Below are 26,964 nucleotides of genomic sequence, written 5' to 3'. Positions count from 1 at the left end.
ACACGACTCCCTTGCTTAGCAAACCCTTATTTATCCTATAATGCAAGTGTAATCTGCCCAACATGTCCAAATGCCCGCAGACTCTGCATCGGTGGAGGCTGAATTCACCAAGTTTCCGGCCGTCCCTTGCGAAGACGAGCTCGGAGAACGACCCGGTCCAGCAGGCCGGAGCGCACGCTGAGAAAACCACTCCTCCTCCCTCCCGCCTCTGCCCGCTCCCTGTGTTCCAGTTCTGACTTGCACAGAAGGCAGAGGGAAAAGGACTCAGACGTGTATTCTCCGGACATTTGAATAGTTCTTTATTGAGAAGCCACAGTTGTTCACACTTTCATAACTGTAGGCTTTATATAAGGCAAAAGCAGGATGGATCCACTAGTTTACACAGAAAGAGGGAGCTCTGCAGCGGACCCCAGGGTCGTGCAGTTACAGGTCAAAATGCAATGTACATGACAGATATAAAAAACAGCTGGAACAAAACCATCAAAATCATGGTTACAGTCTACCGAAGGAAATACCCATATCTTATTATAAACACATGTATAGTCTAGGGTTGTAATTTAAATATTCCATTTTTTTTTTTTTTTTACATACACGGTTATTGAAACAGAAAAGCAAAATGGAACATGTAATAGGATACACTTGGACAGAAGACGGTTGCTCTGAACTGTGCTTGGTGTTCAGTCTGATAGGCTAACCTTTGCCAGGGCAATGAGGAGGATCGACCTACAGGTACGTAGCCATCCTGTTTTGGCTAACTATAAGATAAATGGAAGGATGGTAACAAGGACACCAGGGATTCATTGTTTTTAGCTTTAACGGAACAGAGAGAACCAAACTTTGGTTGTTGGAGCATTGCCTCTTGTTTCTCAAAAAACAAAACAAAGCAGAACTACGTGTCTTAATTAAATTAATTTATTATACTCATTTAAATAACTGACATCCACATATGGGAAACCAAGAAGTGAAAGTACTGGGTGAACTGGCCCTCACATCCATTCATTGTCAACGCATACACGGTACGTTAATGAAGTGTCATTTGACTTTACCAGCAAAGGGACACGCCTAGCAGTGGGACTACGTGTTCTCCATGAACAGGATTTTAAAGAATGGTGCTCTGGATTGCTGTAAACATATAGTCCTGGGGCAGGAGATGGGGGGCTTGAAGGTCATTTGCTAATCTTGATACCACAGAGCTAAGATGGCAATTGTATTGGTAAACAACTCATGGGCATGGTGGGTGACAGAAACTTCCCTAATGGGGTAACTAACAGACTAAGGACATGCATTGGTTATAGGGTCCAGGCCCGGGCCTTCTAATCGTCCTCTTCGTCCTCCTCGTCGCTGTCCTTCATGCTGATGCCCTGCAGGCCGCCGCCCTCGCTCACCGACGCCGTGGCTTCCTCCACAGTGAGACGGTTCCGGATGGTTTCGTACGTCTTGCTGTTCAAGGTCGAGTCCAGGACCCCTTGCAATCGGAAGTCCCTGTAGGTTTTCTGGGGAGGAAGAGATGCAGGGATCAGGGAAGGGAGGGGAGGGACAGGACGGAGCGGGTGGGGTGTGAGAACACTGGCCGTCAGCGGCAGTCACACTTCAAGCGTGGTCAAATGAAAAGCCACCGCGCTCAGATTGCACTGGCAACCGAAACAGACTTGTTGAGTGACAGAAAATGAGACACTGTGACAGGATACACTGTATTAGATGAGACAAAGCAAAGAACATAAGCTTGTGTTTATTCAGTTCCATAAAGGGAAATGTTCCAGAATTGTTTTATTTATTTATTTTTTTTTAAGGGGAGATGGGGGACTGGTCTGGTTCTTTCTCTTACATTATTATAATAGGATATGAGAGACAGTGGAGGGGCTATTTGCATATAAATAACGGATCGAGCGATTATGGTATTTTGCGATTCGGGTTGCAGTCTGGTCTTTGGTATTTTTGAGGCTCAGAACTGCATGGCCCTCTGTCTCGCTCACAAGACAGACACATGCATGTTGTGTGTGAAGCCCATTAGGCGCAGCAACGATTGCGGGAGATGGGGTGCTAGGGCCTCACCCACATGTTGCCGGCATGTGACTGGTCTCTCCTTGGGAAAGAAGCACGTCTCTTCCAATCACAATGTCAGGGTCTCAGGGAACAAACCTGGCCCCCTTTCAGGAGGACTGGCTTGGGATTACTGTACCACAGACTTCCTCTTTGTTCTTTCGGGCAATTTCTCCCGGGTTTCCATAGGTATCCCATGAGCTGCTGTTCTAGAAACCCCTGAGTGTTAACTGAACGTGACCAGAAGCATCTGGCTGTCGTCTCCTTCGCAGGGAACTGCACTGAGAGAGGTCTCTCTCCAGCCACGGCTCTCCCTGTCACAACGCATCTCATTGAGCCGCGATCTGCCACGTGCTTCCCTGTAGACATGGGGAACTTGCTACGGGAGCGAAAGAAGGACCAGGACACACTGCAACGGCCCTGCCGACAGCATTTCTGTTTCTCCGGCCTCGTGTCCCCGTCCCAGTGTCCACCTCTCATGAAGGTCACGCAGAGTTGTAATGACCACACAGCTAATGAGGGAATGCACCCAGCTCGCAAAGGCCGATTGTATAAAATCGTGGACAGGATGACTCCATGTCTATTTGCCAGCTTATGCCCATTGTCCCGGCCTGATGTTTCATGGCACCTGCTTTCCCCCTTCCAAGTGACCCGGTTCTGACGCTAAGTGAAAAGGTCATCCTGAGTGGATGGACATGCTACCTCTCTAGGGAGCTACCTGAACTGTCTTCACCTTGAGGGGCAAGGCTAAGAGGCTGAATAAATGTAGGTACCAGATACCAGGCAGTTAACCTGATTTATTTTGTACTTTTCATTCAGCCTGCGGCCACTTAGCATAACTTAATTGTTTCAAAAGGTGGAAAGCACTTGAGTATTCTCCCCTTCATGCGAATCCCGTTGTTCTCCAGCTGAGCAGGGGCTGTGTCTCCTTACTTTTCAGTCCTCCGCCTTGAGGGGCTCAACTAATGTGTGTTTATGTTGGCTGGATGAGGAGATGCTGCTGAATGATGAATGGCTGGGTGGAGAGCTGCAGATGCTGCAAAGCCAGCCAGTTACCTTCTGATGTCTGCTTTGGAGAAGGAGACTGGGTAACGAACTTTGTAAAGAGGGGGCGCATTCCGCCTCACCCTCCCATATGGAGGCTCTAGTTAAGGGGGCCACCCCCACTTTTGGGGTCCTTTGGCAGTGATGCTTCTGTGTCCCTTCCCTATGGTTCATGTTTTTTTTTAATTTTATTTTTATTATTTATTTATTTATTTATTTATTTATTTATTTTTGCACAAGGCTAAGAATAAACCTCCTCTCTGATGTATTTTTTCCCCTTAATAAAATAGTGCTAATCCCAACATTCCCAACATAGACCTGGCGATATTAGTAATGGGAAGATATTTTAAAATGTTAAAATCAATGCCTTCTTTTCATGTCTATTCAGGAGGGTCAAACAGAAATTCCCCAAAGAGAATTTATACCCAGAAAATGGAATTCAGGTAGTCAAACAATAATGGCTAAGTGAGTTTGCTTTAAGGAACTGAGATAAAAACGTGGAAATTCGGTTGGGCCCACAGTCTGAGTGCACATGCTCTTTTTGAAGAGTGGCAGTGCGCAGCTGTAACTTTCCCTGGGTGGACGCTGCCAGACCAAGTGCAGATGATAATAATTCTCCTTAATTACACTCAACGGAACAGTAGCTGGTTTTGTCCGCACTGGGGAGAGGAGCACCTCAGCGAGATGGTGCTAATCCGAAGGAGACTAGGCAAAGGGAGAAGGGATCAGGGAGGGGGTGGGGCAGCAGGGGTGGGGGAGATCTTTGGCAAACTGTTAAGTAATATAAATACATCTTCGTTTTATTGTTACCATATTTTTAAAGAGACTTTGGATGAGATTTTTGCATACCACCGTTTTTTAAACCTGCTATGGAGAAGCATTGAATGGAAACTGAAATGATCAAAACCGTATTTACCCCCTTCTGTGATCTTATTATTTCATGTAAACCACCGAGATTTCACGCTGAAATAATTATCATTAGTCCAGGCACACACACACACACAAGAACAGGAGAAACGCTACGTTCAGGGTATGTGATCTCACCTTTGTGAGCCTTCCATTGGATCACACACACGCATTGTAAGAGACTACTTCAATTAACGACAGAACAATATTGATTTGCATCCTGATAATGATCTCGGGATATATCTTAGAAGTAGCTGGAGGTAAATAGTTCTATTAAATCAGTTGTGGCAAACATTTATTTAATTCAGCCATAAATAAGATTGGTAACTGCCTTGCTTAGCGTGGCGGCACCCACAGTCAGCTTTTGAACGTATAGTGCAAAGGGTCCGAAGCCCTTATGGTATTTTTTGCATGGCAAATGCATCCAGTATTTTCGCAGCCTTGATAACATGTCAAATTCCTTCCTGTGACATTTTCCTTTGCTTCCTGAGCAATAAATGAACCGTGCATCCCACAATAACCCGATAGGTTGCTCTTGCATGAGATACTGCTGTGGAAATCATCTTGTTTTAAATGTAAACCCACATTCCTTGTGTTAAGGGAGCTTTGCAGTTTGCCAATAGAACGCATGTCAGTAAGCTATTTTGCAAAGAAGAAGAATGCTTTTCCTTTACCTTTACCATCCTAATTAGTGTTTTCAACTGATAAATGTGAAGCTGTAAGTCCATCCGGTCCGTCAGCCAGGTGCAGATCACGCTCATGGAGCTGTTGTACCATTGCTGAAAAAAGAGACAAAAGTTCTCCAGCGACACGTCATGGGGTGTTGATAGAGCAGAGAGGGGCAGGTGCCCCACTCTGCTCCAAGGGGAAACAAAATGGTTAAAGAGGATTCGAGAGCATAGAGATCATGAACAGTTATTGACACAAAATCTCAAGAGACCAGACCAGCCTAAAAGACACTGGTCTGGACTCTGAATGTAAGACAGAATCCCTCCACTCTACACACCTCATGTCCTGTATGATTGATTCACCTAGATCACACTTCCTCTTCTGATTCTCCGTTTTGTTGGTAAGTTTCACTCACTGGAGACTCAAGTCTCTGTTTATTTCCTAATGCTGTTGTCTTGGTGCCCGGGAGAGAGGGCTTCTCCACTGAACTAACGGATGCCACTTGCTACTTACCTTTGGAAATACCCAGCCTTCGTGTCTGCTAAGGACAACTCCAAGAATCATGGTTAAGAGTCTTAAAAAAAAAAAAAATCTAGGACCAAGTTTCCTTTCATTTTCCTCACTGGGGTGTTTGGATAAAGACAATGAAAGAGGGTTTCTCTTTACTGGCCAAATTCTACTCCGGGCAGCTTCCGTGCCCTTCCATGGGCTGTGCAATCTGTTTTAATCTTAACACCAAAAAATTATGGAAGAGGAGAGAGAAAAAAAACCATCTAGAAATGAGCTCATTTCAAGCTGTTGAAATCATACTTCCCCTGAAGGGGGTTAAATTTTGCTTCTTGTCTGTGAAAAATGCTTGAAGCTGTGTCACTGTAGACTGCCACCCCTGTGGAGCAGGAAGTCTCTGGTGCGGCTTCGTTCCGCGGCACTGCTCATCTATTCATAAATCCCACTCCGAGACATATGAACAGTGTTAGGAAGTGTCAGGAGGAAAAAAAAATCTAATCTTTTAAACTTCACCAGGTTTCATTACGCATCGCCGCTGATACCAAACAATTTACAAATAAAATGAAAAGGTGCGGATGGACCTATGGAGTGCTTTATTGGGCATCTTATATGAACCGGGCACAGAAAAGATGTAAAAAAAAAGAAAAAGAAAAAAAGAAAAGAAGAGTGGTTAGAGAATTGAGACGAGGCACTCTCTCACATACATACACACACATGCACACACACACACAAACCGCACACGCACACACACACTGCACACCAGTGGGGATTTGAAAAGCATAAATAAAAACATGTTTCCCAGGGTGGCTCCACCCTTTCTCACCTAAAGATCATCCAAAATCAGTTTATGCCTAACACTCACAGTTTTTCCCAAGCCTCGTGTCTGACTTAATTTTCTTAAAGAAAATTAATTTGGTTTTTTTGCTTGCAAGGTAGGGACTGCCAAGTTTCACCTTGCAAGAGGCGGTGGTGGCGGCGGCGGCTCAGCCTGGCGTGCGGTGGCCTCTTTGAAATCCTTTATGTCTGGGCTCCTGCCTCGTGGGAGCCAAAGGCGCCCTCCCTGGAGCCCAGCCGCCACCGAGACCACACACCCCAGTGAAGGCAGCCCAGCCTCACAGCCAGCGTCTGCTCTTTTAAAGATCGAGGCGACACCGGCAGCGGAGGCACCTTCTGTCCCTCCGGGGAGCAGGCGGCGGGGTGGGCTCTGTCTTGAGAGCTGCACTCCACTCAGAGGAGGGGTGACTGCGGGTCAGGCTGCTTCAGGCATGGACAGGTTTTCCCCTCTAGGAGTGAGAACATGTTACGGAAACTTTTTTTTAAGGGGGTGTAGTGGTTATTGGGGTGTTTTTGGCACCTCCTGCCTTGGGATTCTGGAGCCTGTGCTGTCACACTGTATTTGAGTTTGTTAGGAAGGGGCCTGGGGACGGGGGTGTCCCTGGATCACTGGCATTCCCTCAGTCCCGCCTTTCTCTGGGGATGCTCTCGTGTTCCCCCCAAACCTCAGATCCCTCATGTACCGGCTGTTCCTGCCATGCAATCTGGGGAATCGAAGAACCTATGCTGAGAGTTACGAGCAATCCCTCTATACCTTCCACCCCCGGCTCCAGGGGATGAAAGACGACCTTCAAGGGACCTGGATGACCTCCTGGCCAAGCCTGCCCGCCCCGGGCCTTACGACGGGTGTCTCTCGGGGACACAAAGAGGAGTGTGGCGCTCTGGCTTCTAGGCAGAGGTGGCATTTCGCTTTGGCTGTGACAACAGGCAAACCGGCGCTGGCTCCGATCACTGCCAGCAAGCCTTGGGCGACATGCCTCTTCTCTCTGCTGAGAGACGCACCACCTTCCAGGAAAAGATAGCGACCCCCACCCCTGTTTGACAAGAGCAGCCCCCCTCCTCGCACGTGGCTTCCAGGGAGCAAGCAGTAAACACGCACAAAGGTAGAGCACCGTCAGGGCTCCCCGGCTGCGGAGAGGGCGGCGGCGGGCCGGCAGAGGGAGGCGGCTCCGTGTATCACATGCACAGATTCCCACCCCAGGAGAGCAAGAAAGCCCTGGAACATCCATTCCTCCTGGATCTCACATCCAGCAGGGGAAGTGTAAAAAGTGGATGGTGCCCCATTGGCGACACATTTAAAGAGGCAAAAGGGAGAATCGCTCCTTCCAAACCTTCTGCTCAGGAGATGGAGTTGGCGGCATGCTTGGTGCCGCGCGGCGCTAACTTGGTTTTCTGCAAAGGCGCTTGGAGGCATTTGGATGTTGGAGGAGGCAGGAGGCCCTGCCTTCTTAGAACTTTAAAATGGCAGAGGGGAAAGTGATCTTTCCTATGATCCTTTGTAGAGGAGAAAACAAAGGCCCAGAGAGGTGAAGCAACTTGCCCAAGGTCACACAGCGCGTGGGTCCAGTTCTCCAGGATTAAGCACTGCACTGGAAGAGTGGCTCATCTGATCCCTCCTCCCGGAGAGGCTGGAATAATGGGGTGCTCTTCATGAGAGCTAGTCCGGGGCGCCTCCTCCCAGCTCCCTGTACAGGGTGGCACCTTGGTAGGCAGGAAATAGGCCATGGTGAGAACATTTACACCATGGAAATAGGCTAACTCCCTCCCAGAAAGCCCATTGTTCAATAGTGATTAGCACGCTTCTGGCCTCTGGACAGCTCTTGTGCTTCCTCATGCAACTTACAGGGCTTATTCGCCAGGTTTGCTGTAGTTGAGATTGATGCTAATACAGCAGATTTGTTATGATTTTTCTGAAGAGGAAATTAATACAACATTTTTAGTTCTTCCCATTTTGTTTTCTCTGTGGTTCAGATAAGCCTTTTCCAGAGATATTCTAACACCTGGGCACTATGGTTTTGGCAAAATGGTCTCTAAATCCTTAGGAATAAAAATGTGAGCTGATGACATGTACTGAGTATTTAGGTATCACCACGGCTCCTTTGCTGCCTGCTCTTGGGTATATTCATTGGAAACATCCTAAACAAGGCTATTTTAATCCTAAAATAAAATCCCAGCACCCCGGACAGCTGTACAGGGTGCCCTCTGGGGATAATGCTGGAAGGGTTTGGTAGTTGGAACCAGAAATGACGGCTGTCATAGCTGTGGCCTGCAGGGCCACCGGGCCCTTGGAGAGCTGGGGACTGCTCCAGCAGCAGCAACCACTTCCGAGGGCTCCAAGACGAGCGGGGGCTGATCTAATACAGTGCCATTAGCTCTTCTTCCTTCCATCCTACAATGTGGTCAGTAAGAGAGCAGATCTTACCTGTCTTTTGCCTGAGACTGTGACCTTGGACAAGTTACATACATTCTCAGAGACTTAGTTTTCTGACCCAAAATGGGGATGAACCAGTCTTTCCTAGCCTTTTTATGACTAAATGAAGTTACGTGCGTAAAACTCCTATCACAGCACTTGGCATGTGATAAAGGCCTCAGTACACACTGCCACTGTCGTCACCACCCCCATCACCATCGTCATCATCTTCTCCTCTCTTCTCACTCTCTCCTTTCTCCCAAGAAATACCAGGAAACTGGGGGAAGATGTATGGTAGAGGAAGAATTGATTCCTAATGGAGAATCTCTGGAATAGTAAGCATAAGGCTTAAAGGACACATGGCTAGCTCTTAGCAATGCAATTCTGATAGGCCGTCACCCAAACCTACTAAACCATTCTGGAGGCATAAAGCACATTTTCCAGAATACCGATCCAGGTTCAAACCCTGAGTGGGTAAGTTACAACTACATCTTGGGTTGCCCCCCGTTAGCTGGGCGAGCTCAAGCAAGCGACTTTACTCTCTGACTCACTTCCCTCTCAGGGTGAATACCAGTACCTACTTCATAGGGTTACTGCGAGCATTCAAAGAGACCATTACTTTACGTAACGTGCCTCGCAGTGTGACTGTCACATGGAAGCACTCAATGAGATGTAGCCACCTTTGCTACTATTACTCTCAGAAATATGACAGATATAAGTACTTTCAATACGGAACACAAAGGCATTTTCTGGATTTATTTCTAGTGGAAACTTAGGTAATGAACATGTAGATATACCAGGTCACACACTCTGCCCTGCAAAGACACACGCCATGCAGAGCACCCTTACACACGACATGTCTCCTCCGAGTGTCAGGCTGCATTATAACCAGGGTTAGGGAGAAACAAGGGAGGCAGGGTCTGGAAAGTACAGGATTGGATACTGCCTTTAATATTTTGATAGTTTGTTCCTCATGGATTTTTGGCATTAATTCTGATTTTTTAAATGTTGTATTAAAATATTATTTTTTTGATTCCTATATTTCTTGAAACTGAGAAGTTCCAAAATTTTGCAACTGAGGAGTGACTCATGTGCCTCCCTCCTCCCCACCCTTGGGTTCACTGTTCCCCTGGAAACTTTATCTCTAGGAGAAGCGGCAGGGTTGAGAGATAAGACAGATAATTCACACCTCACTGGACAATACAGAGTCACAGAAAATGGACCTTCACTTGGGTTTGGAAGGTCTCTAATCAGCTAGGTGGAGCATCACTACAGTGACCATGGCCATGTCCACTTAGATCCCCATCCGGGTGTTCATTTGATGCCCTAAAGAGACCTTACTGTTAATGATTTGCTTGTTTTTAGAGCAAGTCATACATCACACGAGGGGCAATGGAAACAAGGAAAAGAGGCTGAAAGGAACTACTCACTGTGCTTCCATACTCACTAATTATGAGGGTAACTTTCCCCTTAACTTACACAACCCTGTTAGACCGGCCCATTTCATAAGACATCAGAGTCTACTGTTGAAACAAAGTACTGTTTCACACAGGTTCTTAACTCTCTCTCTCTCTCTCTCTCTCTCTCTCTCTCTATCTCTATCTCTATCTCTATCTCAAAATAGCTACCAAGTCCTTGAATACTGAGCCCTTACAATGTGCAGACACTATGCCTGGCATTCTACAAGCATCACATAATTACATAAGAGGCTGACACTACTAAATCTCTGTCAAAAAGGGGGGCATAGATAAGTTAAATAAGTAAGTAGCCTCTTATTCAGCTCAATATTTTAAACAACGAATGGCTTGTTTATATAGAAACAGCTCTAGTTCCCTCGGCAAAGTCGTTCAGCTTGGAACTTCTCAGAGGAGAAGTGTGTGGGTAGGACAATGCTGTTGAACCCATCTCAGAGTCTGGGAGCATGGCTTGGTGTTGAACAGATTCTTCCTTTTATGGGCTTAGAAAGTTGCTAAGTCCAGTGTGGGGAGCCAAGGGGATTCCCATGGAAAACCACTCAATAGCCATGGAGACCTGATAGATGAGTCAATCACTACTGACTGTTAAGGGACATGATTAGAAGTTGGGTGGGGGTGAGGGGTGCCATTTGGTAGTAAGAATCAACATAGTTTTTCTTCTCCCCTGTAGCCCTGCCTGACTTATTTCCTTTTAGGTTGGTAACGTGGCAATTGCTACCAGGAAAAAGTGAGAAACTCTCACTGTGGGCACTTTGAGTTTTCAAGGACTGAATTTTCCAAACAAAGTTTTGCAGATAAAGAAGTTCTAACACTGATCAAAATTTTGATCCTGAAAACTTATACACCATAAGCTTTAACACTGTCAGTGAACAGGGAGAGTGAAATAGAACCTTGGGGAAATTCAGTTTCCTGTGAAATTAAAGATGTCATCAGGGTGTCTACGAGAGGGACAATTTTAGACAGTCTCATGGAAATAGTCTGGTGCAAAACTCAGCTCTTTCTGTGCTGCTTTTTTCTTTAAAGAAAAATTTTGTTGAAGTGTGACATGTATGCAGTGGAGTATCACTTTCAGGAAAACATAGCTGCATATACACAAACTTCCAACAAGACATGTTTGCCCAGGCCTATAACTGAGGGCAATATTTTTCCCAATATCGTAAATGTGAGCTCTTTCAGAAATTGGATGGTATTTGGCCTAAGGAGCAATAATTGTATTATGCACAAACACACACCTTTTTTGATCAAAAACTCGTGACTCAGTCCAATATATTTTAAGCATGAATGGGTTGAAATTCACAAGGAAGTGAGTTCTATTGTTAGTTCACTTCTAAATACCCTGTTTTCCCCAAAATAAGATAGTGTCTTATATTAATTTTTTTCTCCCAAAGTTGCATTAGGTCTTATTTTCAGGGGATGTCTTATCTTTCTATGCACTAGGGCTTATTTTCGGAGGATGTTTTATTTTCGGGGAAACACGGTATGTATTTCCTTTGAAGCTGGCATGTTCTAGCCATTATACTGCAGGAAGGCAAAGAACTAAATGCCTGGCTAGTTCATGGCCAAACTCAAAATAGTTGAGTCTTTATTTATCATCTATAGTCTCACTTCACAGAGTAAAGTGGTCCAGCAGCTAGCAAGAGATGGAGCCTGGACTCAAGACCTGAGAGGCAGGGTATCCTATGGCTAAGAGAATGACCTTGAACCAGGTTTCTCTTATGTTTGATTCTTCCTAAACCTGTTAACCTCTCTGTGCCTCAGTTTTCTCCTCTGTTAAATGGGGATGGTAGTAAAAACTACGTAGGGATGTTGTGGGATTCAATGAGTTAATATTTGCGGAGTGTTTACTACAGTGGCAGGCATACACCAATTGTTAGCTGTAAGGAGCTGAACCATGAGTAAGAAAACACATCTCCTTAATCCAAAGCTTTCTGGGCAGGTTCTATTCCTAAAAGGCCTGAGCAAACAGGGAATTTTTAACCTCTTGGTAACCAACCTGAATTTCTGGACTGAAGAAACACAGTGAATGCTGAAGGGGTTTTAGCTTTTCTTCGGAAAGTACCCTTTCTCCCACTCAGTATCTTGCCTGCAGTGTTTATTGGAGAAAGGGCATTTTGTTTGTTGGCAAGGAGTCAAAGAGGAAGATAATACTTTGTGCCACACCCGTGTGACAAAGTTCTTCTCATTGCTTTCTGTGACCAAAGTGGGTTATAATTAGTTAGAGGAAAAAACCCCACAGCCTATTTAAATGGATAGATGGAGATACTGTAATGAAATACTTTATGTTTGAAGCTTTCAATGCTTATTTCTTCCTTACAATTTGGGCAATTTAAGAGCACGTGAAAGCATCGCCGAGGGGTTTATTACCCTTCTACCAAAGTGCCCACAGCCTCATTAACCTGAGCTGCGATTCCACAGCCGTGTCTCTCAGGTGGGAGGACGGCCAGGCTCTGGCTGCATTTGTGTTCTAACTCAGATTCCCAGGTTCACGTCTTCCTTACCAAGCGGGCAAAGCACTGAAGGGCTAAATGCAAGTTTCAGGACTTGTCAGAGCTCCTTTGGGGCGTATCTCACAGGGCATGTCCTCTGAGTGCTTCTGTCTTAGTTGAGTGTTGTTATAACTCAGGATCTGATTTACCAGAACACCTGCTCCTAGAAATGGGTATTTCCCAGTCGCAGCTTCAGGACGCTCAGCGAAGAGCACAAAGACCCAGAAATCAGAGGCTACAGGTTGTTTGAATGACCTTAAAGGCTGTCCCAAAGGTTCTTTGCGGTTGAGGGTGGTTTTTGTTTTCCCCCCCAACATCTGTCATTCTTCGAGTGCCTGAAACCCCCTTTATTTAAAGTCTTCGTACAACTGTCCCAGCGCCATGGCTCTTCAAGGTGCCACTCTCTGGACTGCATCCCCTGTAGGTCTGATGCATCCAGCCTGATGGGGAAGGCAGGTTACCTGGTTAAAACCACAGTCCCAGGGGCTGTGGTTCCTATAACCTGATGCCCAGGGCATTCAGCTATGCTTATGCCTTTAGCTTCCTCTTCTAAGAAGAGATGGTGCGAACAAAAAATTACTTTTAAAACGTAATTGAAATTCTTTACTGCTCAAAATTTTTGCTTCTTCTCTAGGAATGTGTATATAATTTAGCTTTGGGAAGCAATATTATTTTTACCTCCTTAGAAAGGGCCTAGCTATTACTTTACTAATCTTTTATTAAAATAAGTCAGTGATTTTTTTAACCTTTTTCATCTCATGGCACACATGAACTGAATTACTAAGTTTGTGGCACACCAAAAAAATCTATTATTTGCCAGTCTGATAAAAAAAGATATAATTTTAGTCATTCACACTGGGAGGCTGTTGTGTTGGCTGATGCCGTTTTTAAAGGAAAAGAGAAGACAGTGTCCCTAACTAAATAATCTTGCAGCACACTGGTAGAAAATCGCTGAAATAAGTCATTACCTGTTCAATAACAAATTTCAAGTCTCTAATCCTGAAATACCAACTAACAAGTGCCTTGAGTATTGAGATTTCATATGAATGATCAAAATGATGACTCCAAACTTGGACTCCTGACCTATTCTGCTGTAATCTTCTAACCCAAGTCCATGCTGTCACTATCCGTTGCCTGTGGAGGCATATAAGGCAGGTCGAACCTGAAGGACCTTTCTGAAAGCAAATCAAGCAGGAGAGTTTACAATTCAAAGCCAAGCTCACGGGAGACTCTCTCTGGAAGACACATTCTTTGTTTATTTAAGTGGTTGATTAACTTGTTGGCAATATATTTTAAAAATTTTATTTATTAATTTAAGAGAGAGAGAGAGAGAGAGAGAGAGAGAGAGAGAGAGAGAGAGAAATATTAATTTGCTGTTCTTCTTATTTATGATTCATTATTTGATCGTGTATGTGCTCTGACTGGGGATCAAGCCTGCAACCTTGGAATCAGGATAATGCTCTGACCAACTGAGCTACCTGGCTAGAGCTACTTGTTGGCCATTTTAGGAAGCTATCCAAGCTAGTCAAAGCCATATTAGAAATCAGTTTTGTTTTCTTTTTCTTTTTTTGCTTCTGCATCAATCAGATTATATAAAACCCAACAAGTCATACGTTTTCTTGTATCCTGCCCAACCCCATGTTTCAGTATGGCAGGTGGGTTACCTGCAAGGAGATGTTATGGTCTCTGAAAGGCTTTCTTCTCTAATACTTTCCAGTAGGTATTTCTGGACACGGTGTACCACCTCTCAATGAAAAAACTGAATCTAATCAACTCAGCTCTCTACCTAAAGACTGGAAGGCACTAACATCTTCCTAAAGCAGAAGCTGAATCAGCTCAAACAGAGATGCCACGCTGCCACCATTTCCACAACCTAAGTAAGTGCTCTATAACAAGATGGAGACCAAGCTTCAGAGAACAGACACACACAGAAAAATTGAAAGCAGGATCTCCAAGAGATATTTGCACACCCATTTTCATAGCAGCATTATTGATAATGGCCAAAAGGTTGCGTAACCTACGTGCCCCCTGACAGATGAATGGATGAGCAACAGGGGATATATATACACCATGGACTATTACTCAGCCTTAAAAAGCAAGAAAATCCCATCATATGTTACAACATGGAGGAAACTTGAGAGTAGTGCACAAATAACTGAAATGAGCCAGTGAACAAAAGGCCAGTGCTGCCCGATTCCCACATATACGAGGTATCTGGAAAGTCAAGTTCACAGAGAGAAAGGGAAAGGCGGCAGCCTGGGGCTGGGGAGAGGAAAATGGGAGTTATTGTTTAACGGGGACAGAGTTCAGCTTTGCAAGACGAAAAGAGTTCTGGAAACTGGGTGCCCAACAGTGTGACTGTGCTTACCACGACAGGAAGCGTACACTTTGAAATGGTCAACATAGTAAATTTTATGTTTATTTTGCTCTAATTAGAGCAAAAAGCTGGGCCACGGAAAGCCACTTCCCACCCTGGAAAGGAACCCTTCCCTAAGAAAGCTCGGCCATTTAGCAGTAACTGGAAACACAGCCGCGTCTCCCAGAACGCCCGGCACTCTTTGTGAGATGAACACGGGCCTTTTATTTGCTACCAGGACTGAGACAATTTCTCAAGGCCAAATCTTGAGACTGAAGAACAAAGAACAAATCTGGTGCGTTTGCTCAGCCATTTATTTGCTTTATTTAAAACATGCCATGGGGCCAACTTCTAAATCTGTGACACAATGAAATGAAGCCCAGAGATGGGGACTGAGATCCTCACCAAGAATTGGGTCCAAACAACAAAAAAGGGCGCATCTTCCACACTGTCACGTCACCCCGTGTTTTCACGGAGACTCCCCTTACTGGCCCCCACCCCAACTCGCCACGCACAGATTTGTTCAAGCAGCACTCAGCCCTGACACCCTGTCCCCCAGCCCCAAAGAGCAGCAGCTCCCACCCAGGCCTCACTCCCACCACCACCACCACCACCACCACCACCACCACCGACTCACTAAGGCTTGGAATGTGCGCTCAGGGAGCCCTTGTTCGTGGAAACAATTAAGTAGAATTAGACTAATAATGCGAGGCTGGCAGAGCTTTTGCCCTTTGCTGAGAAATAACTCCCACGTGGAACAGTTACACTAATAAAAATCATGCATTTCTTAAATGCCTCGAAATGATCTTTGCACCAGACTCGGCAATGAACACCATCCCACGGAGGGGCCCTCATTCCCCAGGCTGGGCGGCTCACTCCACCATGTCTTCCTTCGGTGGGAAGACAGCCTGAGGCTTCGGGTGGGGAGGAGACTTTCTGCAAGTGGGCATGTCCCAGGGGGCTCCATTCCCTGGTCAGTTAGGGGGTGCAAGGTACCCGGGAAGGACTGGGTACTCCCTGCCAGGCCCCCGGGGAGGCCCAGGCCAAGGGTTTTCTTGCACCTGCTCTTGACCTTGAGGGAGGCTGGCAAGAAGGTGGCCTTGTCTCTGAGGGGTTTCCCCCATCACCCAAGCCCACTCTCCTCCTCACGGGAGCTATTCATGGCCTTCTTCTGGGCCAGAGGCAATAGGTCCGCCACCTCCACGTCTGGGCAGAAAGTGACCTCTGGGCAGAAGGGGGACACAGACCCTCCTGCGGGACGCTTTGTCTCCTTGACAACACCCCAGCTGGTGGCCCGAGGAACAGACTTCGTTTCTTTTCGCTCTTGCCCGCCCTCCCTGCCCCATACCTCTTTCCCCCTTTCTCTAGATGCAAGCGTACCACCTCGAACATAAAGCCGCAGAGATAGCAATCTTGTCTCTGAATATATAAATGGCAAAAATTGATATGAATAAATCTGCACGTAGCACACTGACGGTGGCACATTTTATCAAAGAAACGGCGCTCGGGCGCCTGGTGGCTGGGGAGGAGGTGGTGTCATTACACGTACAGAGAAACAGCTGCAAACTCCCCGCGTCTCCGCTCGGATCGGAGCGGAGGCCTGACCTCCTGTTCCCTGCCATGAACCCCGAGTTCACACTCATATTTTACATGTTACAGGAAGCCCCCGCGCGCCCCAGGGGTGCCGCACACAGACACGCCGAAGCCAGATGCAGCCCCCTCCCGGCTCCCTAATGCACCTGAAGAAGCGCGGCATTCAAAGGCTGACGTGCTCGCGGCTTAAGGTCACTTCGGATTTTGTAAAGAGGAGGACAAAACCAGGAATGCTTCTGGGGCTGGGCTGCCAGCGGGGAGGCGGGGGGATTACAAGGAACCTGTGACTCTGCCTCTTTCTGCCTTTGCGGGTAGTTTTTTTGTGTGTGAACAAGTGCCATACAACAGATTGAGCCTCGGATAAAGGCCTGAGACTGTGCAAGGGCCCCCCGCTGGGCCTCAGCTGTGCTTGCAATTAGCAATAGGCACGGAGCGATTATTGTTGGGGTAGCGGATGGCGATGCGAAGTGACAAGTTTTACGGGGGAAGTTGGGAGTGGGGATGGCTCTGCAAGTTTCTCTTTCTTCCTCTTTTCTTTCTTGGGCTGCAGAAACCCTTCCTCGGGAGGCGGCGGCCACCCGTTCAGTGAAAGCTGTTCGCCCCCCTTGTCCCTGAAAGGAACATTTCTCTCGGTGCTTTAGAATGCGTTTTTCTAGGTCAGGGCTCCCTCGCTGCCCTATTTAATGTCAGAGATGCCCATTTGCCTCAAATTAGCAGAGATCTTGGCGCCGTCGAGGGCAGGAGATTAAGCCCACAAAATCACCCAGCAGGTGACGGTGGGGTGGATTGGAGGGTTGAGAAGTCTTTAAAACTGACTACGAGACATTATATACTTCCGACAAAGGGACGTAGTAATCCTACCTGCTTGCTTTAACCACTGTTGTTTGCCTATTATTATGTGCTTTAATGCTCATGAGAGCACAACTATTGCCGGTACTACTCAATTACCATAGTAACTCACACCAGTGACCTCTTATCGCGGGGCTGCCAGCCCGGCCGAACCAATCCGGAGAGTTTGTGTCTTTTTTGCTTATTTCAACAGTGACACAGACCTGGGGCGGGCAGCTCCAGAGAGAGGCTACCCCCTCTTTGTCCAGGATAAGAACATGTTTTAAAAATTGGAGTAAGGGCCTTGCACCTTTTGAATCCAAGGTGGTTCTGAAGTTCGTGGATTTGAGCAGGGGTGGGGGTGGGGGGGTGAGGAGGGGGAACACGCCTTCAAAAACATGAGGAAGACACAGAACAATGGCCACGAAACAGCAAAGAGCCTGCGCATCAAAGGCAGCGGCCCCCCAGCTGCGGGGAAGCCCTGCCCCAGCCTGAGTCTCCTGCCACTGGCCCCAGAGTTCGGGAGGGGAAACCTGGAGACCATCACAAGCTCCAGCATTTGTGATGGGGAACCGTTGCTGTTTTATGACATCAGTGGCGATAAACACAGACGGGACAAAACCACCCAGAGGAGGGATTTGGTTGCAAGTGTTGTAAGAGGAAACAACAGTACCAGCCGTGCAAATTCCCCCAGCTTTGCATTTCCCTGTGGCTCATAAATGTGTATGTGAATGCACACAGGCATTCTGCCTCCTGTGTCTGAACACGACTGGCAGTCAGTAACATATTAAATGCTCTGAGAAGTCCTGCAGTAAAAAAAGAACATCTCCATTTGACTTTGGCTTGTATTTTCCAAATGTATTTGACTAAAAAAAAAATAAAACAAAACACTTTTCCTGAGCCACCTATTAATATCTCTTAGGGTACTTATGTTCCATTGAATTCACTTTGGAAAAACGTTCTATAGTGACATTAATAATAATAATAATTATCAATAATGATGAGATAAATAAAAATTAGCAATAAAAATAATGAGTAAACATGTGGGGAGCACTTATGTGTCAAGCACTCTTCTAAGCAATTTATATCAAACTCTAATTTACCTAACAACCTCAAGAGGTAGTTACTTTTTAAATCCCATTTACATTTCTATAGCATATACTATTTATATGAATTCATTCTCTCTGAAAAAGAGAGAAAAGGAAACAAAGTAAGCCATATCTAATAACTGGTTTTTAATTTGCATTATGTTTTTCCTACTTCCGACTCCCCAGAGATCCTAAAGCACATGGGGCTCCTTCAATAATGAATTCTTCCTGTAACTCCGTGCCCTACTTAAAACCAAGTTAAATGAACGGGGCATGCCTACTTCCTGTAAAATCCTTCAACCTTTGAAGGTGCCCAAATAGCAAAATATACCTTTCCCTTCTCTCTCGTCATTAGTCTCCAAAGCCCTCCTGTCCTGAAAGAAAGAACCCAATTTCGGTATCAGAATAAGATCTGTGCTGGCCTGTACACAATCTGACTTCCGAGACTGCTGGGAGTCTAAGTAATTGAATAAAAATGTAACCAGTGGTCAAGCCCCGGATGAACAATGGAAAATGGCCCACCGCTAGCTGTTCTGATGCCCCCTGGCTGGCCAGCAGGACCCATCACAGCAAATCAGGACAGACTCGAGCGCGTGACTGCTGTTAAATAGACAAGTTTTATAGCAAATGTCACTTTCGGAGAGCGGACTGGGGGAACTGTGGTATTTAAGAGAAAAGAAACAGTTCTCTTCTGTACCTGGATTTCCTCAGCTCAGGCTCTTTCTCCCTTCAAGAGACATACATAATGAGTGCAATGTGATTAAGCCGCAATCAGCTTCTGACCAGGCCTTGTCTGCCACCTGGGCCGCCCAGGGCAGGTGTGCAGTTTGGGAATTAACAAACTGACTCTGGCTAACAATACCTTTTCCTGGGGCCTATTTTTCTTGGGGTAGGTTGGGGATTTAGTCCTGGGCCTCCCTGTGCATTGAGAAAATGGACCCCCATGCCTTTCGCCTCTATCCTCTCAAAGGAACCCACTGTTTTGAGAAAATGTATAGTTACAATCCAAATTCACACGTTCAAGCCACCTCAATCACTTTACGCTCAATTATGCTGGAAACAAAATTCTAGTTTTGGAGGCACATCTTCCCACCCATTATCCACGAGAGGAGTGGGAATAATTGACCTGAAAACCATTCTCTGATATGCATTCAGGGGCTGCCGAGGTAACAAGAGGGATTCATTCTATGAGCTGAACTCAGATTATTCACGAACAGCATCTGCCCACCCCCTGATTGCTTCTTAGGTACAGGAACTGCCTTCGGAGTTAACTGCATTAATTCACAAGCAGATTGACGTAAGCAACTGAACGAGAAATTTGCATACCATATAGAAATGATTATAGAAATCAGACTCTAAAATAAGGATTGCAACTCATGAACAGAACAGAAAGACCAAGCAGAGTGCCAACGTTGTCTTTTTAGAACAAATGTGGCTGGTTAATCACATTAGGGCTAATTTCACAATTTGCACATATTAAACTTCCTATAGTTCTGACTCATGAGAGTTTTGTGAGTTGAAGTTCTTATGCAGGAAAATTCACCTTGACTTCAGGGAGTTGGTCTCCTGGCTGGGGTTGCTGAATCGTGACCCTCAATATAAAAACACACGTGATGTGTGCATCCCCATGTTTCCCATGTTACCACTCGGAGCACGCTCAGGTATACAGAGCAATGCTTTAGGTCAAACCACCCAGCTAGTCTCCCAGCAGATGCTGAGAGGACGTGACTGTACCAGCCTGGAGGCACCGTCCAGAGCTCCCGAATGCCAAGGCAACCAAAGCTAGCAACTGCAACCGGGGCCAGGTTAAAACTGGAAAGTTCTCTAAAGCACCTTGCCATGAGCTCTATGTCACTGTGCTCAGCCTGGGCTCTCTGTGGGCTGATTTCTCATGAAGAAGTGGTACCATCTTTTTAGGAATAGATCTGGCACTGAGCAGTTTCCAAAAAGCAGGCAACAAAGAAGGCTTGGGTGCAGCCATGCTGCTCTGACAGTGGCCTGGTTCTGGGAGGGAATGGTGGGTTTCCAAGAGGAGGAGGAGTGGCCAAGTGGCAGGAGAGAAAGATGGGAAGTGACCGCAGGGCACGATGGCACAGGGACTGGCCTAGGCTTCCCAGACGCCCAGAGGAAAGCTTGGGGGTGCAGAGCCACCGCCCCGTGAGGGAGGCCGGGAGCAGGTGCGGGTGCCGGGCTCAGGGCTCAGGAAGGAGAGACGCAGAGCTGCCTCGGAGCCGCGAACATGTGTTCTCGCATACAGCTGGGGCCTGCCTCCAAGGGCGCCCTTTCCTCCTGCTTTATTTTTAATCCCTGGAAGCCATCTTCCCCTCTTACTACTTCTCACTGCGTGTGACTCTATTTTTTCTTCTCTTTATGGGAGAAAAAAAAAAAAACCTCACAACAACCCACATTTGCCAGATCGCTCACCCAAACCCCCTCCTGGGGAACTGGCTACCCATCTCTGGGGAAGGCACACTCCCCACCAATGTCCTTGCAGAGGACATGCTGGACCTTCCTGGGTGCCCTCCGTGTCTACAGCTGGTTTTGGACCCCCCGGAAGGGAGGAGAAGCCGGCTCAGATCCCCCAAATCCCAACACACAGAGTTGCACCTACATCAGCCATGAGTTAATGCTCGGTGGACAGGATCGCCCTGCCCTGCCATGAATGCTCCGCGTCCGCAAGCCTCTCCACCCCCCCCCCCCCCCCCCGCCCCTCCGCCACAGCCACCCTCCCCCCTTTTTTTTGAGGCGACAGAACAAGAAATTAAACACTTGTGGGCTCATTCGGAAGAGTGAATGAAATTGAATAAGCTCTCAGTACTTGAGGCGCACAGTGAGCGCCTGAATGGGGCAAACCTCCTAAGTTGAATGGAGAGTCTTTTGGGACCAATTTGTCTCTTTTCACTCTTTATTCTTCCCTTTCTGCTGACAGATGTACAAAGGCGGAACTGCGCCGTGCAGCTTATCCGCATGCACCCGCAGCAGCTGTCACTTTTGTCGAGCAAGTTAATCAAGCAAATGCCACCATATCCCACTTTCTATAAGGAACAACATGTTATAGACAGGAGTCTTGCTAGAAAGAGACTTTATTTTAACTTTGATTGGCTTGGGTTCCCCGCCCCGCCCAATACACCCCTCTTTTCCCTGCCCCCCCCTCAAAAAAAAAAAAAGAGGGGGAGAGTGGGATGGTGCCCAAGCCGACGATTTGGCTACGATCACGTTAGATGTAGTAATAATATTGTGCGTGGGGCTGAGGACTCATTTGGCATTCTCTCCCAGGGGCTGAGGGATGGCCGGGCCTGGGTGTGTGTTTTTAGCGTGCTATTGTGTGTGTTGGATTGTCCGGCTGTCTGACTCAAGTAGTAGAAAGAAAGCCGAGGGCAGAGCCTAGCATCACCCCGCGGATGTCTCGGATTAATTTTATTCTCTTTTCCTGGTAAAGCAGGTTGTGTTATTTGCATATCTCTTTTGATAGACCCCCTTGCCCGGCCAAGCTCACAAAGTCTGCTGCAAACATAAGAGCATTTCTTTGTGCATCTTGACATCCGTGAGCGCTCGGAGCTGGCTGCCCACGTCTGTTTCTAATGTGCACCAACACACGCAAACAGGCCTCCATGTCTCCCGTTCTGTGGAGGCTGAGCAGGGAGCCTTCACAGAGTCTCCTCAGGTGCCCGCCCCGTCCCCTGGGCTGGGCCACCAGGACTTGGTGATATTCAAGGACCCTCAAGCAGGAGCGTCTCACTAAAGGGTGCACGGTGCTGACTCAGCTCCTGCCTGGCACCCCCCTCACCAGGGAAAGTGAATGCCGGAAGCAGACATATTTTGAATAAACAAACTCTTTAGAGACAATGCAGAGAGAGGACTTTCCACAGGCCAAGGGATTTGCCATGGTCAAGAGCTGGCTAACAGCTGACGATCTATTTGGTAAGCTCTTTAAAGCTTCAAGAGGGGAAAACAACTCTTTCCCTCCTTCCCTCCTGCTCTTCCTTCCTCCCTTTATTCCCTCCCTCCCTCCCTCCCCCTTCCATTACCTTGTCGCATTGTTTACGGTAAGCTGTGGCTGGTAACAAATCTAGGAAGGACTTTGGGGATACCAATCGCCAATGTTCAGCTTGCTGACACCTTAGGCATTACTGGATAATGACCACACAATGACTTAGCTGCAGTTACACTTGTGTGACACACAGATTGTATAACCAGGCTATTCTGTACCTCTGGGTTACTTTGCCTTCCTGGAAAGTATTGCCAATCTGTAAAACCTCATCGTGCCGTTGAAAACTGAGCTATGTGGGTAAGTGAGAGTCAACAAGGCCTCGCAGGAAAGTCTTAAGCGTTGTTGTTGAATAAGACCAGGATGTCAAGCTTTGCTTAAGGAACTTCAGCTGCTACCCTACACCATTTATCAACCGTCTGGGATGTAATGGCATTGTGTTACCATCACCACCTCATCTTCTTCATCTCCTTCTCTCTCCCTCCAATAAATCACAAAACTTGATTCTTATGGGAGAGAAGATCCTAGACAGAACACAGAGGGAGATAAGACGAAAAGCTAAGCCCACCCTCCACGGGGCCTAGGTGGACGTGGGTTTGCGGCACATGTGGGATGCAGGCTTCCTCACGGTGCCACGGTCCCTCTCTGCTGAGCATGGGGTTTTACCCTGAGGGGGGGGGGGCAGTCATGGTTCTAGGGGCCTCCTATCATTAGGTCCAGATTCTGCTGGTTTCCTGGGACTTGAGCCCTGTGACAGTGTCCTCAGATCCAGGAGGAGGCCTACCCCAGTGGGGTGGAACTCTTCATAAGGGGTATGCCCTGCTAGTTACACAACTCCCCAAATTGTTTGTGGACAAGCCATGCCTGGCAAGCCCCTCTCTACAGGGGCTCATGGGACCACAGTTTCTGTCTTGTGTCCTGCCAGGTGGACAACAGCAACTTCCATCGCAGTGAGTCCGCTGGATGCCCTGGGATGCAGAGCGCTCTGTGGGAGGGAGTCTGGACACATATGTGAACAGTGCAGGTCTTTGCCTAACACATTGTGGTTGGGTTTCCAGTCTGCAGCAGGAAAAAAAAAAAGTTTGATTCAGAACTGATCACTTCCCAGGCTTCTGAAGGTAGTGGTCATTGACCTCCCAGTGCAACTAGTTCATCTGTGAAAGCCTGCCTCACAGGAAGTTGTAAAAATTACACAAATGATTACATTTAAGTGCCTGGCACAGTACTGGGTACATAGCTAAGACCTAGTAAATATGAACTCTTACAAGCCTCCACAGCTAAAAAGGAGAATCATTAGCTACTCACCTCTCTAAGGGAATGTAAGAGAAAGAATATCTCTAAAGATGACGCTATTGTCTCCAATGCACAGTGAGGAAAATATACACCAGAGAAGCTATAAGTAAGTTATCAGTGTTGTCATTATTAAACAGCCATTTATTACAATTATATTGCAATCTTTCCCTATTGGCATTTGCCTTTAGGAGAAAGTTGCGTTTTCCCCTCTTTCTAAAAATCCTCTTTGGGATTGAATCAAAAGAGCAGCTTTCAGAATGTTTTTGTGCTAATAACATTTCAGCCCCACCTTCTCAGACTCAAGTTGTGGCAGAAAGAGCCCTGTGTTTGAAATGTGGGAAGTTACTGGCTGTGCGATCCTGGATAATTCGCTTTTTTTTCTATCCCAGTGTCTGAGAGTGATGCTAGGGACTAGTAGGGCACAGCCAGAGTCTTAAAAGATCTCCACCCAGAGAATCAGATTCTGTTTTAAATGCCCCTGAAGGCAGAAAACAGAACTTAGACATTTTAGAAACTATTTCAAGGTCCCCCTCCAAAAAAAACATCAGATGACAATTGCAATAATTATTAGTGAGCTATAAAGTAGTCTCTTGAGTTAGCGTTGGAAATAAAAATTATCCTTGATAAGGGGCTAAGAATTTATCAATACCAGATTAACAAATAATTATTATTTTATTGATTTTGTACAGAGAGGAAGGGAGAAAGATAGTTAGAAACATCGATGAGAGTCATCGATCAGCTGCCTCTTGCACACCCCCTACTGGGGATATGCCCGCAATCAAGGTACATGCCCTTGACCGGAATCGAACCCGGGACCCCAAGCCGACTCTATCCATTGAGCAAAACCAATTTCGGCACAAATAATTATTGAGAGCTTACATATGCCAGACACTGAGGGTGCAATGGTGAATAATATAAACAATATCACTGCTCTCAGAATGGGGTCCCTGGGACCTTGGAGTGCTGGGTGAGCTCTACTGGATTTTAGAATCTTACCTTAAAAGTAGAAATAGTAGTACCTTTCCCTATATTTTCCTCCTGTTTCTAAATAAACAAATAAATAAATAAGGTTATGGAGCTGTTTTGTAGGACACAAAGTAAGAACAGTAATATATAGAAGTAATAGAAATAAAGATGTTTTCAGTATTTTTTTCATGCCCTAAATTGGGATTCACGAACCTCACTACTAACATTTTGGGCCAGATAACTCTTTGTTGAGGGGCTATCCTGTGCAGTGTAGGATGCTGACCATCTACCATGGCACCAGAATGGTACCACACTGTTATCAAGTACCATCCAACTCCTAACCAAGCTTTGACAGTCAAAAGTGTCTCCAGTCATTTCTAAATATACCCTGGGTGACAGAATCCCCCACCTTGGGGGATCACTCCCCTAAATCGGTGGTTTTTGATCCGATCACACCCTTGGGTTTATTTATTATTTTTAAAAAAGTGCCTGAGCCCTTCCTTAGCTCTACTGACTCAGCATTTTTGGTATACAACTTGATGAGGACATTTTAAAGATTAAAAACAACAACACATAAGTAGTGCTGATGCACATCCTGGTTAGGTAGCACATAGTGAAAGATAACACATATTAACACAAAGAGAACTTAGCTCTTAGGGTTATGGAGCAGCCAATGCCTACAAAGCAAATATCCAGATGCCTTGATGGGTGTCATCACAGCCTGGGTGAAATCATTCCTTGTCTCTATTCTAAAAGACCTCTCCAAAGGAACACTCTGCTAAGGCTCTTGAAACGTGTATTGGTGAGTCAGGGACGCTCTCTGCTTAGAGCCTGAGCATAGAACCCTCCCTCTTTCTCTTTTCCAAACCCTAGACATCTGTGCATCCAACCAGGCAGCTGTGCCCTCTGGGGCTCCAGCTGCTCTGGGTTCTTCCTCTTCTTTAGAACTAATTTATTTAGGGACCCTGCATATAACTGGGCTCTTTGCTACTTATTATCATGACCTCTGACCATCTCTGGCTCTGAGAATCCCTGGAACGTATCGCCACTTTTCTCCTCTTTGCAAAGCCTATCTTGGGATTAGGTAAGGGTGTCAGCTGATTTTTATGTTATTACTACCAGCGACAGAAATGAAAGGAGAAGCATTCATGGAGTAACTTCTATGAGGCAGCCATTGTGGCTTATGATGTATGGGCATCGCCTCATTCAGTCCTCCTCATCCAAACAGCCAGGCCATGCTTTTATGCCCATTTTACAGAGGAGGAGATTAAGGCTTGGTAAGTAAGTTACCCAAAGTCACCCAGCTAGCGAGTGGCAGACCCAGAAATGGGACATGAGGGTGCCTCACTCCACTGCCTATGCTCTTACTGTCCGTTCGCTGTAAGGGGACCAGTTCCTTAAACCAGTGGTTGGCAAACTGCGGCTCCTGAGCCGCATGTGGCTGTGAGGTGCAGTTTGCTGACCACTGCTTCAACAGACACGATTGGAGTTTCACTGCAGCACTGCCGCTCAGTGGGAACACACATGGGCGAGTATTAAGTTCAAGGTGTTAACTCCTTGGTTTTCATTTTTTAGACCTAAAATGGTAGCTTGGATGAAGCTTGTCAAAAGGATTTTTGATATTAATTTCTGAGCTATCTGCCAAGCAGCATCTTCCTCAGAGACAGTATTGGAGTCCCTGGGTGGGAAAATGACCCTCTCACAGGGCCCAGACCATTCAAGACAGGATTTTCAACTCCTCCCTAGGGACCTGTGGAGCCGGCCATTCCTGGCCGTGGGTCCTTCCTGTGCCTGGCAGGTGCTTACAGCCTCCCTGGCCTCCTCACTCGCCTCGCACAGCACCTTCCCATCTGTGACATCAGAAATGAGTCCGCGTGTTGCTGAATGTCCCGGTTGGGCCAAATCACCTCTGGGTGTGGGGCCTGGTGCTCCCACAGCCAGCGAGGCACCAAAGCACTGTGCTTTCTCTTGAACAGGATGGTTTCCGAGGCCAAATAACGACTTTTCTGAACAAATGGAAATGCTATTTCACCTCCTTAAACACCGAGTTAGAGAATTTCATAAGAAAACTCATGAAATGAATTTAGCTTATTTGACATATTATTCATTCTTTCCAAAATTATTTTACACAAATAACAAGAGGGCCTTTTGTATCCCGATTGACATGCAGATCTAGTAATTAATAATATCCCCATCCTGGGCAGGACCTGGGGGGGTTGCTGATGTAACTGGCATTAGTCCAGGGATGGTCAGAGTGAAAAATCTGCCAAAGGCAGCCACGGCGCCCAATATGGCAAGTGACACTATCATTGCACGCCTTCCGACGTGGGAATATCCACACTGCAGGCAAATCACTTGACTCCATTAACCGGATTTTCAATCAACCCGTTTCTCCTCTGCATTGGGAATTTGGAATGAATTTCAAATATTCAACTTGAGCTTTCTTTGCAAATTTTTGGATACAGAAAAAAAACTGGTAGC

General features: G+C 46.5%; 1 protein-coding gene across 8 annotated transcripts in view; it reads right to left on the bottom strand.

Annotated features, from left to right (window-relative positions):
• Positions 1–275: 275 nt before the first annotated feature.
• Positions 276–26,964, bottom strand: part of CADPS (calcium dependent secretion activator) — a 411,831-nt gene continuing 385,142 nt past the window's right edge. For all 8 annotated transcript variants that reach the window (XM_084902706.1, XM_084902705.1, XM_084902699.1 and 5 more), the window contains 2 exons: positions 4,665–4,769; positions 276–1,493 (listed from right to left, as the gene is read on the bottom strand). In XM_084902706.1, coding sequence (XP_084758832.1) covers positions 1,314–1,493; positions 4,665–4,769 — 285 coding nt within the window. In that variant the 3' untranslated portion in view covers positions 276–1,313. The remainder of the gene's footprint in view (positions 1,494–4,664; positions 4,770–26,964) is intronic.

This window comes from Pipistrellus hanaki (assembly GCF_964339955.1).
Source record: "Pipistrellus hanaki genome assembly, chromosome: 13".
In the NCBI taxonomy this organism is placed as follows: Eukaryota; Metazoa; Chordata; class Mammalia; order Chiroptera; family Vespertilionidae; genus Pipistrellus; species Pipistrellus hanaki.
This window is presented reverse-complemented; position numbering and strand designations above follow the sequence as displayed.